The sequence below is a fragment of the Temnothorax curvispinosus genome, unplaced genomic scaffold, assembly GCF_003070985.1.
Source record: "Temnothorax curvispinosus isolate PA1 unplaced genomic scaffold, ASM307098v1 QBEX01011959.1, whole genome shotgun sequence".
Taxonomy (NCBI): domain Eukaryota; kingdom Metazoa; phylum Arthropoda; class Insecta; order Hymenoptera; family Formicidae; genus Temnothorax; species Temnothorax curvispinosus.
Window position 1 is genome coordinate 90,370 of NW_020221739.1, and position 17,835 is coordinate 108,204.

The 17,835-nt window shown below is 40.5% G+C and overlaps 1 protein-coding gene and 1 long non-coding RNA gene across 7 annotated transcripts in view; one reads left to right on the forward strand and one right to left on the reverse strand.

Annotated features, from left to right (window-relative positions):
* Window positions 1-17,835, reverse strand: part of LOC112462057 (nephrin-like) — a 240,113-nt gene that overhangs the window by 45,052 nt on the left and 177,226 nt on the right. For all 6 annotated transcript variants that reach the window (XM_025027593.1, XM_025027595.1, XM_025027594.1 and 3 more), the window contains exon 3: window positions 5,310-5,442. In XM_025027593.1, coding sequence (XP_024883361.1) covers window positions 5,310-5,442 — 133 coding nt within the window. The remainder of the gene's footprint in view (window positions 1-5,309; window positions 5,443-17,835) is intronic.
* LOC112462059 lies at window positions 314-1,420 on the forward strand. The gene is made up of 3 exons (XR_003041620.1): window positions 314-542; window positions 914-1,038; window positions 1,294-1,420. It is a non-coding gene; the product is annotated as an uncharacterized LOC112462059 (long non-coding RNA).

A 17,835-nucleotide genomic window follows, 5' to 3' on the forward strand; every position in this document is an offset into this window, starting at 1 on the left:
GCTCGGTGTAGGTTAGGCGTATCGCGACTTCGCGTAGCGCGGTGGTGCGTGTGTCTGCGGTTCGACACCCACCAAACTCGGTGGAAGTTAGGTCAGGGTCGCTCGTGGTGGTTTTAGTCGGTAGGCTATGGGCGCGCGATGCCACGCTGAGGGAGGCTCAGGGGATTTCTGTCCTCTGAAGCGCCCCTCGTAACGGTGGTACGCGTGCGCGTAGAATCCGACACTCTCCCTCCCTTCCTCAGGGTGGGGGAGTCTTTCGAAGATTTCCACCACGTAAAAAAAAAAAAAAAAAAAAGGTAGAGAATAATTTTTAATTCCTTTCAGCAATTACATTTCTATTCAGCGAGAAAGGTCAAGAGACAGTTCGACTATTGCAACAACGTTGTAAAATTAATGCAATATAGCCGAAATGGCTTCTTGACTTTTCTTTCTTAATGGATGAAGTCAAACTGCATTGCCACGAGTCTCAATGTGGCTCGAGACTCCTGTTTGACCCGGAGGTGAAGATGAATTTTGCGGCCGGAACAGCAGGAAAGAAAGTGGTGAGTGTAAGTGATTTTTACGTACTATGGCCGGTATTCATAGTCGGATCTTATTTCAAGACCGTCTTAAGTAATATCTTAAGATGCTAATACGGCTCTGTGATTGGTTAATGATATCTTAAGATTGTACTTAAAATGGTTTTAAATATAAGAACCGACTATGGCTGCGTTCGGTGAGCGTGCTATTAGCGCTATTTGCTTATTCTATCCTTGTTTTATACCTGATGAGCGATAAAGATAGAATGATGCAATAGCGCTAATAGCGTGCTCCCCGAACGTAGCCTATGAATACCGGCCTATGTTACTTATGTCCAAAAATGTTCTATCTCTTCTGTCTTTACTTAATCGAATCGTTCATTTGAATATTTCAGAAAATAACGACGCAGAAGGTGACATCGGAGCAGCGAGGGAATCCTGCGAAGCTGATATCTCGAGCAGCCTGAGAGGAGGAGGAGGCCTAGGATAGGCATCGGGCATCGGCGTACCAACACTTCTAGTAAATATTACTTTTTATTTTTTTCTAAAGATATTATAAAATCTCTCTTTTGGTTTGTGCTTATTCAGTTGCTACATTAAACCGTGTTTTAAAATATAAATTAGTAAAAAGAAATAATTTGAAGATTCAAGTTGAATTTAACGTAGAGACCTTTTTGCGAAGAAGTAAATTGAATGTATATTAATCTGAATAACGAATAAAATATTCAATGCGCGTGACAATTATTTAATCGATTCGATTATTTTTATGTTACAGAAAATATCCACGCTGATAGGACCATCAGTTTCGCATCGAGGGAACACGATGGACATCTCGAGCAGCCTGAGAGGAGGTGGAGGCCTCGACCTGACAAATCAGGATACGCCAAAGCTTGTGCGTTACTTACGTCCACGACTACGACTGTCATATGTGCTTTGGCTTTATGACGAGCTTCGAGTCGTGACAGCCCAAAGCCGAGAAAACAGATGAAGCTAAATCAATTGGCGCGAGCATCCGGGAGGTGGTGTGTATCAAAAAACAAGGCCGCCGCGGCGCGCCGGAGCACTTCGTCACGGGTCGGGGAAGACTTTCAACTTAATAAAACCGCGCAAAAGTGCCGGCGGGATAACGCGATAGATACGCGTGGTGCGCGCCAGAAGAAATAAATATCGTATCCATAATTTCACCCTGGGATGCCTTTAAAAGCCCACGCTACAATTCATATATCAGAGTCGACGGGAGGGGTGGGACGTGCTTGCGAGAGAACAATGAAGCGGGAGAAAGAGGGAGCGTGGAGCAGGAAGGAGGAAAGGGAGGGACGTTTAGAAGAGGGGAGGGAGAAATAAGGGGCAGCAGCCAATTCGCTATATGGACCACCCTTGGGGGAACACTCCGGCACGATGATAGACATACACTAATGTAAGTGTGTCACAGAGTTGGGTTGCCATCCTCCTGATGGTTGCGATTCTCCATGTGAGCGCAGGGAAATATGGGATTTCTGGCTTCGTTTCGTTTCTATGCATAAATCGCGATATCAACTCGCGAAATAAGAGAATCGGGCGGGCGCCGCGCCGCTCGAAGGAGGAAGAGAGCGGAGGATGCGTGGGTTACCTTAATCCGGGCTTTTTCTCTGCGATCGAGAAAGCGCCTCGTACGATCTCAAACAACTATATTAACTCTCTTCCCGTTCTCTCTCTCTCTTTCAATCCCACCCAGAGTACATATTAAATTGCGACTCAAACGACGCGGCTTGATACGCTTAGACTTAAATTCATTTATTTATTACCGTTCGGCTCTCTCGGATTTATTATTTCGCGCAAGCAAAACGCAGCAATTTAATCAAATTACCGGAATAATTGCGTTCCCTTCTTCGCCGCGTATTAATTCTCCGTGCGCGTGATTTTGTGCAGACGCATCGATTGTGCGCGCATCGGTTGCCAAGCAACGAATACATTATCAAGATCGAGCGTTGTTGTATGCGTGCTACAACGGGATAATTTCGGCTATCTAGCATGCTTAATGCGTTACTCCGCCATTTAGTTAATAACTGAACTAAAGCAACGCAACGAGCCGCGCGCAATTTTCCTCCGAAAATGCGTGGGCACATCCGGTTCGCAAACTTCAAACGCGATGCGTAAATCCGCCGGCAAATATAATAAGCCGACAATCCCGCGAAGTTAGCAATGCCGGCTGATTACGTTTCAGGCCGTGTAATTTACAAATTAATTGTGTCAGTCATCGTAAAATATGCATGCGTCAAGCAATTTGCCCTGTCTGTGCTTGCGGGAAGAATTATGTAATACACGCATATGTATGTTATAAATATATGCGAGCTCTCTCTCTCTTTCTCCCTCCCCCCCCTCTCTCTCTCTCTCTAATCACAATGCGTCTGCCACACGAATTTCGGCGTTAAGTTAATCGCTCGGTTAAGCCGACTCGAAAAATTCCGACGCGAGGATTCACAGTCATCGTGCTTCCTATACGGCAATTGCGCTTTCGTTACAAGGAATACGTGGCGGCACTCAAAATACCAACTCCCCGTTGGCAGAATCGTAGTCGAAATTGCAGCCGGCGTCACGGATTAATTAATCCTCCGAGTACAGTTGGCATACGTTAATTTTTCCTTTGACATACCTCGGCAAACTAATATCGAGCTGTCGAGAGAGAACTCTTCAGCGAATTACAGACATAAGACGCTTAACGGGAAAGTTTTTTCATTTCAATGAAAACAATCTCTTGTAATGCGCCAGTAGTTCTCAGAAAAGAGGTTCAACACGGTAGAAGTGGATTAAACATCCGTAGGATATCCGTTTTCATCACGTTATCGTTATCGTTTTTATCTATTATTTTCTCCATTTAATAAATTTATAATAAATTAATTTTATACGCTTTCCAATAATAAATGTATCACAAAAAAACTTTAAAAAGTTAAAAAGGATTAGAAATGCGATAAAACGTGCTTTTGTAATTAAAAGAATATTATAAAACTCATTTTAAAGCGAGGGTTTTTGAGACTTTTTAAAAATCATATGAAACGGCAAAATTCGTATAATAAATCGTTGCGGAGAGCCAATATGTTAAATTTTAAAAATAACAAAAATATTATATATACGGTTGAAATATTTTTATACAAACATGAAAATAAATTTTGCATACATACCGAATGATTTAAAAATATCGAATTACTGTAATTGGAAGGTGTTATTTACATGTTAGATGCAATAATAATGGAAGGAGCAACCAATGTAATCAAAATCAAACCCAATAATTATTCGCAGCAATAGAGGTTTAAAATTTTCTATGCATGAAATACGCGTATATGTCGTGCGAGTGGTATATGTAATTCTAATTAGACTGACTGTAAATATGACTTGATAGCGGTCCCATTAACAATGATCATATTGCCAGGATCGTTTACGTTGTTCGTTTGATCGACGAGCACATTAACGGTTTCGGCCAATTAACATATCTCTCAGATGCAATTCACTTTGATTTAATGAACGTCGAAGGGTCCTCTAACTGGAACATCGAGCGATTTTCCTGCAGTTCTCTGATATGTCACTTTCGCGGCGCGGAATGTAAATTATGCCTGTCTTTCTGTTTGAGAGGCATTTCCATTTGCGCGAATTAAGTCCAACGCGGAACAAACGGAAGAAGTTCGTTTTCTCAGCTGACTCGAGTATATCCCGTGCATAATCCCCCGTCTCAAGAAATTGATAAATCTCATTTCAAAATAATTACTGTTGCAATTATCTTGGTAGAAATATTATTTATGCCATTCTTCGACCACTACAAGCTAAATTGTTTTATTATAAAATTATTTCGTCGTACAACTTTATAGTTCAAACAAAAACGTTTAAGGCGTTTCATAAATTATCTATACATATTTACGTAATATACATATTTACAAATTTGAGAGCGATGTATAGCTAATTTGATGAATCGGAAGTTAGTTTCGAGGAAGCTATTTATTATTTCCATTTCTAATTATTTATTATACAAATGAGCGAATTTGGTGCTATAAGTCAAGAGAATAGCATTACGCGTGTAAAATCGTATACTACAGTTTGCACGTATTATTTGCACACGTTGATAAGAATGAAAAGGAATACAATTTTGTGTTTCACAATTACTATTCAACGTGTGTCGTAATGTATCTCATATTCCTATGTATAATTTGCCTTTTATATATATATATATCATACGTGACATTATCATTCCACATACCATAAGCGCGGCATTGCAATGTTAAATATGTGCAAGAGAATAATTGTGTTACCTAACAATAAGTCACAATATGCAGTACATTGTACGTACATACATATGCGGGCTGTAAAAATTGACCGAAAATAGACACAACTTTTATTTACATTTTACAGTAAAAATTTGGGATTGACTTTTGTGAGCGCAAACGTCGAGGTAGAATATTTTGTTACAAATCAGTCAAAATAACGGAAATTTTTCCTTTGTTTATTTATGTAGGTAAAAAATTTGGTTCAATCTAGCATGATATATCAGACTTTTGAAATAACCGATGCAGCAAAAGTATTTAGAAACGGGAAACTTAAATCCTTTATGCTAATTTCACCCGAAGTTAGATATCAAAAGACGGAATCTGCAAAATAACTTACAGCGTCAAACGCTGTTGTAATAATAATGAGCACGCACCGCGGCTTCGCGGTTTTGTATTCGAAAAGCGTGAACGATATTGCACGCGATCAACATAAGAAGGTACGCGAGAAAGAGAGAGCGAAAGGGGGAAAGATAGAGAAATGGAAGAAGAAGAAATTTACCTGTATATCGGTGCATCTGCCTCCTCCTTATACCAAATAACTAGGTGCAGCTTGTCCCCCGAGAGCGGTGGTTTCACGTCGCATGGTAGCTGAGCAATTCCGCCTGCCACTGCTTCCGCATCTGTCATTGTCACTGTAATGACAAAGTCGGGTCGAGAGTCAGGCCAAGATCATATAACCGGAAAAACGTGGTCGGAATACACGCGAACTGCAGAGCGCGACTAATCTGCCCCGTATTAATGGCTCGATTCGCGCCCGGTGATTTCACTCCCGCACGACGGAGTTTAATCCGCGTCGACGACGACGACGACGACGATGACGACGACGACGCCGCAGCGGCGACGTCGCGTCCTCGAGTTCACGAGATCACTCGTGCGCGATTTTCTCCTAAGCCGCGGATATTCTCGAAAGGTATGTCTCCGATATTTTTCCAGACTGTACTCTCTGCTCGCGATTCACAAGGGAGCGTCCCGGGAGTGAACATTTCTTTTCACTCCAAATCGGCATGTATCTGTAGCGCATATGGAAATATGAGAGACGTATTTCCTTGCTTCGCTGATAAACGATTTAAAAAGACAGAACATCCCTTCGAAGCTTCCTGGCTAAACAATTCTTCGTTTCGCGATAAAACCCAAACATTTTCCTATTTGTTACATTGAAACATATTTTCAGCAAAAGTTATTTAATTGTTATTAAACCCTGGGATTGTTGCAAAATACAAAATCTTTTAAAATTTTTATTTAAACACTTTTTTATGATTCCCTGCTTAAGATTATGTTTTAATCTTAAAGATCTATGATTGTGCCAGAAGATAAAGATTTAATGGTCAACGTTTTCCGTTTAATAGTCGTAACACTGGCTATGCTGTGGTCATCGAACAAAAGATTATATAACTTCCGCCATATAATAGCGTCGATTATAATAACAATAGGACAATAATTTCTACGGAAATGCAGAGTGCGCTCGAGGGCTGAGAAAGATAATGTAATTAAGATCATTAATCAAATGTAATTATACCAATTAATCATGATATTTTAACAGCCAAGTTGGCTCAAGACGCGATCTGAATGTATAATTTTAATCAATAATTAAATTCAAATAGGAAACAGATATAGCGTGCTCGATGTAAAATCAGATTTGCTTTTAGTAATTTGTAAAGTATATTGTGATATATTTTGTTTCAATTTATCAGCGCGTTATCGTTATAAACTTTAGTATCTTATATATTATATATTATATAAATACTAATAAATTTTAAAGAAAAATAATTGATTGTCTTACGCAAGATGTAAGCATAATACAAAATAAAAACGTTAATTTATCTACATTTCGATCGAATAATCTTCTTAGATTTCCTAAAATGTGTGTATTATATCATCTCCCGTGTTACGTATAGTTTTAAAGTTTAAACAAATGAAATTCAAAACGTATTATTCTTTTGCATATAGCACTATTATCGTTGAAACTCTGCTCTGAAAATGCTTAATGATCTGGATGTTCAGTAAAGCGGGCGCTCAATACCTTTTGAATAGTGACCATGGCATCTGGTTAAAATTAATGCACGATCAATTAATTTCGTCCCTTGTTTTACGCCGTCAGCGACAAATTTACCGGATCATCGTCGCGTGGCCAGCGAATTTACACGTTTTATCATACGCCCGTAAAGCCGAGTGCACGCGAATCTATTTGGAGCTTCCGTAATTGGTGGCCGATATGACGCGAACGAAAACGCTGCGATAATTGGCGCTCGCGAGTCTCGTTGGGGGTGAGTATAATCACGTGTCCGAATATATTATGGCCCATGCACGGCCAGAGTTTCTTCCCAAACGTGAACATGTGTGCGCGAAGTTTAATACCTGTGTTTTCGTTACGTATTCAGCGCTAAATGTTGCCACCACCCCTTTCTGTTTTTGAGCTTTATTTATCGGACATGGAGAACGCATTAAACGCACATATCGAAATGAGTATAAAATGAGCGGCCACATCAGGCGGCTAATATGCGATGCATTCAGGTCACGCTTTCATTCCTTTTTCTTTTAACCTGACATCAAATCACTATACTATTGTTTACTATACGCTTTATGCCTTATTATATCCAAAACATAAAAGAAAAAATCCATAAATCGATAAGTACATCCTTTTATTATTAGATTTTAATGTGCGTCCAATCGTGATAAAATATAGTATAACATAGGTTACAAATTAGAAGCAAATAAACTCCATCACTGGAATTAAAATTTGACAAACCTACATACGAAATTGAAAATTAATAAACTATTCCAGTTTGTTCTTAAAATATTCAGCTAGCTTGCCAAGCAAACTCTCTATCTCTCTTTGTCTTTTTGCTGTATTGTTGTTATTCAAAACTTGATTTTTTAAATGTGATATCCAGGACGACATTTCGAGGCAACGGCGGACTATTTATTACAAACGCCGGGCCAAACTCGCTGGATCGCGATCTCCATTTTAAATGTAATCCCGCAAAAGTATACGGCTGTGGCCGCGTGGTATCGATAATGGTAACTGTAATCAAGCCGGAAAATGAAATTTGACCGATCAGTTTTGAGGACGGTTGTATTAATAAAATCGATGCTGCGGCTGCGGCTGTGGCTGCGGCTGCGGTGCGGTGCGCTCGCGACGTTTTCGACGCCGCGCCGCGCCGTGCCGGAGCCGGAGATACTCTTTTAATTGAATTTTTATCCTTTTTTCCTGCGAGTCCGATAGCGGGACGCGTTCACATTTGAATACATAATTGGCAGCTTTTTTCTCGCTTTTTCGCTCGCCCGTTTGCCCTGGCCATTTCTTCGCTTTATGTCTTATATTTGTGTATCTCCTTTCGACTCGTCGACCAATAAAATGTGATTTAATTCCGGTTTAAAATGAGAAAAACGACACGCGAATATAAAACCGCTGTGGAACATTAATGAAAATGTCGATATTGATATGCACTCGTAGCATCTCATTGCATCTTTTATTTGTTTACCTTTGTTCCTCTTTGCAAGTATTGATCACTGAGCACATATATAGATTGAACGTATACTCGAATCTCTGTATCTTTGAAATAAAAATATATATTAAAATAAAATATATATATATGTATATATATATACATATATATATATGTATACAAATATACATATATATATATATATATACCTTTTACAAACAATTTCTTGTTTTTATGTAAAAAAATGTTTGAGAAAACTAGAACTAATATATATGAAATTATTCCATTAAATAATTTTGCTGATATAAAATTGTTTGGCAAAAATTGTCAAATATGCATCAGTGTGTTTTACTAATATTTATCATTACTAATGTATAAAAATATACAATATCATGGAATACAAGAACCACAAATTATCTTTTTTCTACAAAAATCGTCAATTCGCGAAATATTGAGAATTATTACAAAACCTTCTGCCTCGTAGCGAATTTTCCGCGACACACCTGTTTCAAATTGGAGCCCGGTCCTTTTCTACACACTCGGCGAGTAGGAATGTTTCATTCTCTGAATACGGGGGGAACGCGACGCGATGATGCAACTTTCGCGCGCAGAGGCTTTTACCGCGCCGCAAACAACCATTTTCATTTAGCTTTCCCGCGATGCTAAGTGAATTTTGTCGGACGCCTTTCTTCCGTTCTCTTCATACATACGTTCGAGCTCGTGAGTCCCGTTATAAAGTCCAGCTGAATTTAATCTCTGCTTTTCAGTGAAATCCGCCGGCCGATCCGACGTGTTTGCAAAAAAAGAAGTTAAAAAAAAAAAAGAACGCGCGTGTATCGTGGTCACGTAATTCCGAAGGCAAAACTCAACGTTAATTATTTGCCATCGGTGGCAAAATATTTTTCCGCGGTTATTTCCGTCGTCGCAATAATAGAGGACGTGTTATTAGAGCTGTTGTGGGCAAGAGACGAGCGGAAGAGCATGTATTTGGTGAAGAGTTTGTTGCAAGTACGCGTGTAGATAGATGCGATGTAAATGCCGAGTGTACTCGATGGTTTTGCATGCCCCGGTAAAGCAAGTTTTACATCGCCACGAGCGATGTTTGATCGAAAATATAATGCGTGCCCCAGATTTCCGTGTGAAATTCCGTTAAATGCAGAGGGTTTTGTCTTTAAATTCAATATATCTCTGCACATATGTCGCGCTACCGACTTTGTCAAGTGTGTGTGGTAAGATGTTCCAAATTGAAGTGATCGGTTTAAAACAACTCTTCCCGAGATTAAAAATGATTCGAGATTGATAATAAATAACTAATTAATAATCCGTTCTGAGTAAAAGCGAGGATTATGAGATCTGCCGTTAGATTGATATATTGTATACATACATATAAAACACGGATGAGTTCTTTGTCCACACAAAGCTATTGCTGACGCATTCCCGATTCCTGTTCTTTTATTGCGGATTTCGCCGTTTTCATTTGCCGCTTCGCCTCAACTGAAAAGAATCCTCCTGCGTGCAGAGCGTGCCGTTACACAACTCGATATGCACTCCAATTACAACGCGGCGCATCTCGCGATTCGAGTATAGCGACGCGATAAAGAGAAGCAAGGGGTAACTGCTGATACAACCGGGCGGCCTTCCGTCTCCATCCCGTTCCCCTGTTTCCATCCCTCGCAAAGTAGTCTCATTGTCTTTAGCCTCCGATTGTCCCGACATTCTCTTTTCCAGGCGAGCGCATATGGTTGTGTCGGAAAATGAAAAAAAAAAAAGTTTGTCGGGCCTAACTCTCCGCCTCCCCAACCCGACCCCAACCCCTTTTCACCCGCAGCTCTCCCCCTTCTGAAAGTTTCTTCGGGCGATGCAGCAGCCATATGTCATTAACCGACGTCGTTCATTGTCGTCATCCAGTCGTCACTCCAGGTGTGTCCGTGTTCTGTGATGCACCGTACATCGCACTCCGCGGGGGTCACCTCGTCACTTCATTATCCACTTAACACGTTTGCTTTTCTCCCCCTCGCTTTTCTTTTCTGTCTGGAACGTTTCTCCTCGCGTATCTCTACAGCTACAGCGAGCGCTTGGCTCTCTCGTCTCGTTCCCTGTTATATAATTATGTAATGCGGGGGATGACCCGCGTAATGCGACGTGAAAACGAGGCGGCTATGTACGTTTATAGATGAGGAATGTGCGATGAGATTGCACGTCGGAGCCGCGGCGTGGAGATTTACGGTAAATCCGCATTAGTTGTATCATTAGAAGCGGATTGAACTCCTTCCCTTCAAGAGATCAATTTGCATATATATCTTCGCTGCAGGTTGCATATATATCTTCGTAGCGCTATCAATCGACGAATACGAATAATTTCGAAAGCAGCGCTCGAAATTAAATATCTTTAGAAGTAAATATTTGTACCCTCAAATATTTTTAGAAGTGGCAAAGTCGATATGCTGATACAATATATATATATATAGATAGTCCTACAATAACATGGAGCTATCTGCACTGCATTTCGAATACGATTGAATAAAACTGAGAATCGCAGTCTCCTTTTGACGTGACGGAATTCATGAGCTGTAATAGAATATAACGAACGGTATACGTGTCGCCTAAGACCTCGCGAGCGTCTATACCACCGAAAGGGTTAAGCCGGTCTCAGGAAGCGCTCTGTATACCGAGAGTCACTGATGGTTAACGTAATACGAACGTGGCACCCTTCTCTGTGCACACACGTAGGTACATGTTATCTGTGGAAACGCTCTGATTATAGCAGGCGTGCAAGCACGTGCGTACATGCGTGCGTGCGTGCGTGCGCGAATGCGTGCATGCGTATACGCGCGTACGCACGCATCCTTAGTCGCTGTCGGGCCTTCCAGACGCAGCTGGAGAAACAGCCAGTGCCGTCGAGAGATACGTGAAACTCGGCGGTATGTGGAGAAATGAATTCATATTTACGGAAGCTGCATGCATATGCGGAGTTTAAGGCAGCTTGTCGCGCGATATACGGGAGATACGAGAGAGGCTCCATTCAGCCCCGCCAGCGATTCCGCCGTGAATTACGCCGGCGAATAAAGTACGAGACATATATCCGCGATCGCGAATCGGCTTGTTTCCGTCATCGCGATCAACTGCTGCTTCGACGCACCGATCTCGATCGCGCGCCCCATACTGCGAACGCATATTCCGTATTCCTCGAAAAATAACGATGGCGATGCCCACGTTTGCATTGTCTCTCGACTTTTGGAATCGCTGTCAGTTAAATTCGGAATACAGAATGCCCCAGAAAAATATACACCGTGATAACGTGGAACTCCGCATTGAACTAAAGTTTTATGTCTTCTGAAGTTCGACTCTGAACGCTATTTTTATCACAACATTTAAACAACGAATATCTTAATAATATCTCGACATAGAATTGAAATTTCTATCATGAACATTGTAAATATTGTTAAGAAGCTTGGTACGCAGCAAAAGATAGCGACTGAAAGAAATGCTGAGATTTACGTTGATAGAAACTAAGTTGAAAAGTAATGTGCACAATCACAGCTAGCAGTTTCAAGAAGATAAACTCGAAATACGATGTAAAAACTATTCTGGGATAATTTAATTAGTTCCCTCGGTAGTAGGAAGGTTAAAGTAATTAAAATTCACAAAATGAAGGGGTTAATTAAGGAAAAGTAAGTGATTATATTGCTCCCGGAGTTTCTTTCGAATTTCCATGTCGAGCGGAAGAAATATCTATTATATTTCGTCGTGGGCGCGTATGTGCATAATTAATGCAAACGAGGATCCTCCCTTATCAGGATACCACGCACGACTCGGTCCTAATTAATATCAAGGCCGCTTCTGGAGAAATTACGACGAAGGGCTTTTAATCCGGTCGTAGCCTGTATCAGTGGCAATACGCCGCGCCCCGGTCGTGCAAGACAGCCAAAGATTGTTCGTTGCATTATTACGGCTGCCCTTTTTAATGCGAAGTCTGTAGAAACTAATCATCGTCGGGCGAAAAGTAACGCGCAAATTTTTTCATAAAGCTTCCAAAGAAAATAATTAAACGTGATTCATATAATGCGATCACGGAAAATTAATCGCATTTATATTATCTTCTCGTGCACAGGCTTCAGGAATGAGCTATGCATATTCGCTTCTGATCGTATTTTTATGATGAAATTATTACAGACGGTGTTTACAACATCCACAATTGACGGTTTTACCTCTTTAAACGAGCTACTGTAGTCGATGTTATATTTATATTGTGCGAGATATAAATTTCACTTCAATAAAAGAAAGACGTCACAGATTGAGAGGGAAAAGGGGAAAGACTTCATTACGAAATGAAATGAAATTAATTGGAATCACAGAATATTGCAGACGAGTGAAACAATGGATTTCACTTATGAGTAACCATGAAAAAAAAGCAGTTCTGCTTTGAACTTTTGAGATGTATATCGCAGATCGTTTGCGGAATAAATAAATAAATAACGTACATTAAACGACGTATATTACAGATCACGTACGAAGTATGTTGGAACCTCAATGGTTTGTAATTGTTTTGTAGACTGCTAATAATAAATTTTAATAACTGCATTATCTTTCACGGTAATTAAACCAACAATATAACCTACTCTTTAGTTTCTCTACATTTTTTCTTATTGAACATAATCTGCAACGAAATTGATGTAAAAAGGAATTGTAAAAAATTTATGCGCTATAATTAATGATGATTTACGAGTGTCTGTGTATATGTAAAAAGCAATTCTCGCAAGTTAATTTTGACAAGCAAGCTCGTACACCTGATATATGATCCGTTAATTACGTATATATGATTAAGTAACTTTACTGCATCCTTTGCTACTGCGAATACATCCTTCTCATACATGCAGATTTAATCTTGACTTAGCGGCGAGATTACAAGATTTGTCGTCGTGATAAACCGAGTTACTCTCGATGAAGAGCCGAAACGTCAAGTCAGCATCGTATGTGCGGTGTCTCCCGCAACTACGATCGGGAGGTATAGGGTTGAGGAGAGAGGCTCCAGAAATCTCTCGTAGCTACGTGTGTGAATGACACGTAACTGCTTCTCTCTCGCGCGCGGAAACGCGCGCGCGAAACAGAAAGACGACTGACGTCCTCCTGAAATATTATCCTCGTAAAAGAGACAACGCGCCCGCCCCGCCGCTCCCATAGGGTAATCCGGGAATGTCTTGTGTATTTCAGCGCGACGACGACATCGGCGACTAGATAAACGGCGTTACCTAACAGGGTCGGTTCGAGATACTCCGGAACCCCCTTGCGAAACGAGATTTGGCGTCGCCGCATATAAATCTACGTAGATTATGAATTTAACACGAGTAAGTCCACGCATCGATCGCGTATATAACATTTCGTGTTTCCTGTTAGAGAGTTAGAGTATCGTTGTTATTCCGTTAAAATTCAATTTTGAGAAAAAAAACCACCTTTATACTCTTGTCTCGTTAAAAATGTCTAAAAATGCGAGTTCGAGATCAATATTTATAAAATATTAATTATTTAAAATAATATTTAAATATATTTTAGATTATTTATTTCTCGCGAAGAGAACATTTTGGAAATGTATCAGATTCGTTACAGAAAGATTCACATATTGGAATAATAGGTGCAGGTCGTCCGCAGCTTTTATTTAAAGTAACATGAGAAAGTAATCAGTATGAAAACCAGATACCGCGAAATCTGAGAAGGATGCTGGTGCTGTGATCGAGAAATTATTAAAAAGAACATGAACTCTCCTAAAGTTTTGGATTTCATTTCATGGTAACGTATTGACTCATTAATAAATATTATAGATAGAATCGATATCAATTTATTATTATAATAAGTAATGAAGTATAATTAATCAAAGAACGGATAAAAAAACTCAAAATTTTTTCGATTTAGTATCGCTTCTATTAAGATACAGAACGATGTAAAACGATATAAAAATATCTAGGTATATAATGCAACGCATATATTTGAATATTAACATAGTCAAATATAGTATAAATACACTGTTAAATTCGTAGTGTCAAATTATGCTCAATTTAAGTCATTTTTAAGCATTTCTGTAAGTCACTGCTTCTATACTCAAAATATATCGTTAATTTAACTAACACAATATTATTTAACTAACACAATATTAATTTGACTAAACCAATGGAATTAAAATAATAACGGTTTTATATTAAATTTATTAAAATAATCGACACACACACATGGTAGTTAAAAATAACAAAATGTTATTTAACTCAAGGTATTGGTTTAAAATTTCATCTTTTAATATTTAACAGTGTAATAGTCTCTCTATATACACTGAAAATTACCTCGCGACTCGAAAAGGAATTATGACGTACATTATTAGCAATATTTTTTTAGGAGCGCACGGCCCGACAGAATGGCGGACGAGTTCGCGTTCATGTACCCTGGGCCCGTCATTCAATATGCGGAGAAATGGGTACCAGGCACAACAATTATGTGGGCTCCTTTTTTGTGAGACGGCCACGTGCACGTTTTACGTCGAGGGGAGCAAAATCACACTTACAGTGTATGTTTATCCTGGCCCCCATGAAACCCGCTGTGCGCAGATCTTTTTGCTTGGTTTAACGCTCTTGAACGACATCGCAATTTGGGCTGTTAATTTGCGGTCGTTCAATTCGTTCGTTTCTCCGTTTCGCGTTTTTTGAGTTTACGCTGAGTTTGCACGGTCTGCCTCAAGGTTTGGTCAGCAAACGAGCTAGATATTAATAGGTTCGCGCACTCATAAGTACATTTCATTTCTTTATCGTCTGGATGTGTTTCACACACGTTGCAATATTACAGAAAAACGCAAATATATAATTTTTATTTTCTTAATTAAATTTTTTCTTTTTAAATTCGGTAAATAAGAATTAGTTTATTTCTTTACGTATAATATTGGGAAAACTATTAGCGTAAAGATCTTAAATAGAATATTTATTAGTTTAAGCAAGAGGATGAAAATAAAATGAAAAGACGCACAAGCACAGTTGCGACGAGAGTAGCAGTTTCTAGCGTAAAGTTCCAGCAGTAGATGTAGATGGAAGTCGCGGGCGTGCGCGTTATTGTAAGAAGGGCCGGGACAAGCGAGCGAGCGGGTGAGCGCGGAGCGAGACAGAAAGGGACGCGGCATCAAAGCACGTGAGACAGGCCAAACCAGTTGTTATATCCTCGAGGAGCATTCGAACTCCGACATGAAAAGAGAAGCCCGCAGTGTTAACGAGGATCCTTGTGGAAACGCCTCGGGAACGAGAGACGAGAGAGAGAGAGAGAGAGAGAAAGAGGAGAGGAGGAACTGTATATACGCACGCTCTGGCGACGAAAGGGAGAAAGAAAGGATAAGCGGGGTGGAAAAGGGAGCCAAACAGAGAACGGCGGGGGGAGGGAGTCGCGGGGCGCGAGTTGTTCCTCGTGAGCACTCACGACCCACCGACTCCGTTCGCTCACCTCGCTCTCCTTCTTTCATCTGTCTCGCGTCGAGCGCTTGGGAAGCTGATCCCAATTAAAGCGAGTAGATATGCTACCGCGACGGTTCAAGGAGGCCAGGGCGGAATTCATCGTCTCAGTGGCGACGAAAAGGGAAGAAAGAGAGAGAGAGAGAGGGAGAGAGGAAGGAGGGAAAGACGTACGAGAGAAGGGAGGAGAGAAAGACGCCGTGGTAATACTGCCGCCGGATGCGATCCCTCCGCGGTGGCGGAAACGGAGGCTCGGTTATGGCCGATGAGGGGCTAGATGGGTCCCGCGATAAATTGAGGAGGGACCTCGCCACCACCGGAATTGATCCTCCAAAGGCGGAATCTCGAGTGCTTCCTTCAGAGTCCGGTCGTTTGTTTGTTTACCCGCGCGTAACGGTAGAATCGATCGATAGGGACGATTGTGCTCGCAGAAACCGATCGCGATCTCGCTCGATCGATTCGCGGAGATTCCACCACTTCGTGATTTAGATTTAGCCGATTGTCGGAGTCGTTCGTGATGACGATGATGATGCGTGCTGGTCGTGAGTTATCGTCGCTATTTAATTTATGTGAATGGGCGAGCCTTTTATGCGTTTTGAATGTAGTAGCTATGTCGGACAAATGGGATATTTATTCAGAAAGCGGCTTCAAATACCTTTCCCAGCCACATTTCCGCGCAACTCTGTATGATAAATCTAAAGCTGATATCCCTTTGATAAACACTTGCGCGAAGTCGCTATGCGTTGCAAGTTCGTGATATTCAACATCAAACATCCTTATAATTAAGTATTAAATTAATTAAGTAAATGAAATTTCTATTAAAATAAAATTAACATTAAACAAGAAATAAAATCAATTGAATCACTGAATTTTGGTAACCTAATAATATTTTTCGAATTACCAAGATTCAGTCCTGACAGGGTTTCTCTAAATTAATTATATACAACAATTGTAAAACAAAGAGTAATTATGATAATAAATTTGAAGAATGATTTGTACAGATTTTAATAATTCGATAATACATTTTAGCTATAAAAAGAAGTTTAGGCAACGCAAAACAATGTAGGAATTATTTAGCGATTTAATTATAACGAAACTGTTAGAAATCCACTATATCTTTTCATTGATGCTCTTTTTTTTTATAAAGCACGAATGTATACCTTTGATTTGATCGAATCCAGTAACTACGACTCGCATTCAACCGTCCCGTTACAATATGCCCGACAACATTGTTCGCGGTGCGATTTATCTGTAGCGTCAGAGCCAGCGCGAGCGCATAAAAATTTCCGAACGACTGCTATCGCTGTTATTAACGAAACCAGCAGCGCGTCGTAACAAAGAGGCGAAACGACGAGGAAAGACAATCGCGCGCGAGGGAAGTTCCGCGTCTCAACGGTGACAAAGCGGGTGTTGCGCGAGAGCAGGGTGAAAGAGGGAAGGGCGACGGGGAGGAAACGCGCGGCACGTGGTGGTGGCGGAACGATATGCAGGGAGTCATACATTAATTACTCGGATGTTATATGCATGTTGATGAGATACATATGTATGAGCACTCGTAAGTAAGTTGCGCCGGGAGGGAATACACGAGTATCGAGGCACCGGCGCTCAAGCGCGTCGTCGTCCTCCACCGAACAAGTGCACCGCATTGTCCCGGCGCCGCGTCTGGTCTGGATGCAGCCGGGAAATTGCGCTCGCGGCGCATTAAATTAAAACCTCGAACAGGGCGAGACGTCGGAATTGTCGCGGGCATTCACGCGGATGCACAGGGGTACGCTGGGAAAAATCGGGAACGCACGTTCATGGAATGCTTCGAAATAACCGCCTTCCCGTTCCTAAATACGTACGTGATTAAATCGGAAATGTCCGTCGTAAAGTGCAAAGTCAATGTTGTTTCTTCGAGTGAAAAAAAGGTCAAAACGTTTATGTTAACTTTGGGGAAATTCGAGAATAATACAAGAAGAAAAAATAATTAATATAATAATAATAAAGGAAGAGGAATGCAAAATTATCTTTAGGATTATTCCTAATATGATTTTTGAAAATATATTTTAACTCGAGGATTCAAAAATATACTCTTAAATATTAAAGGATGAAATTTAAACCA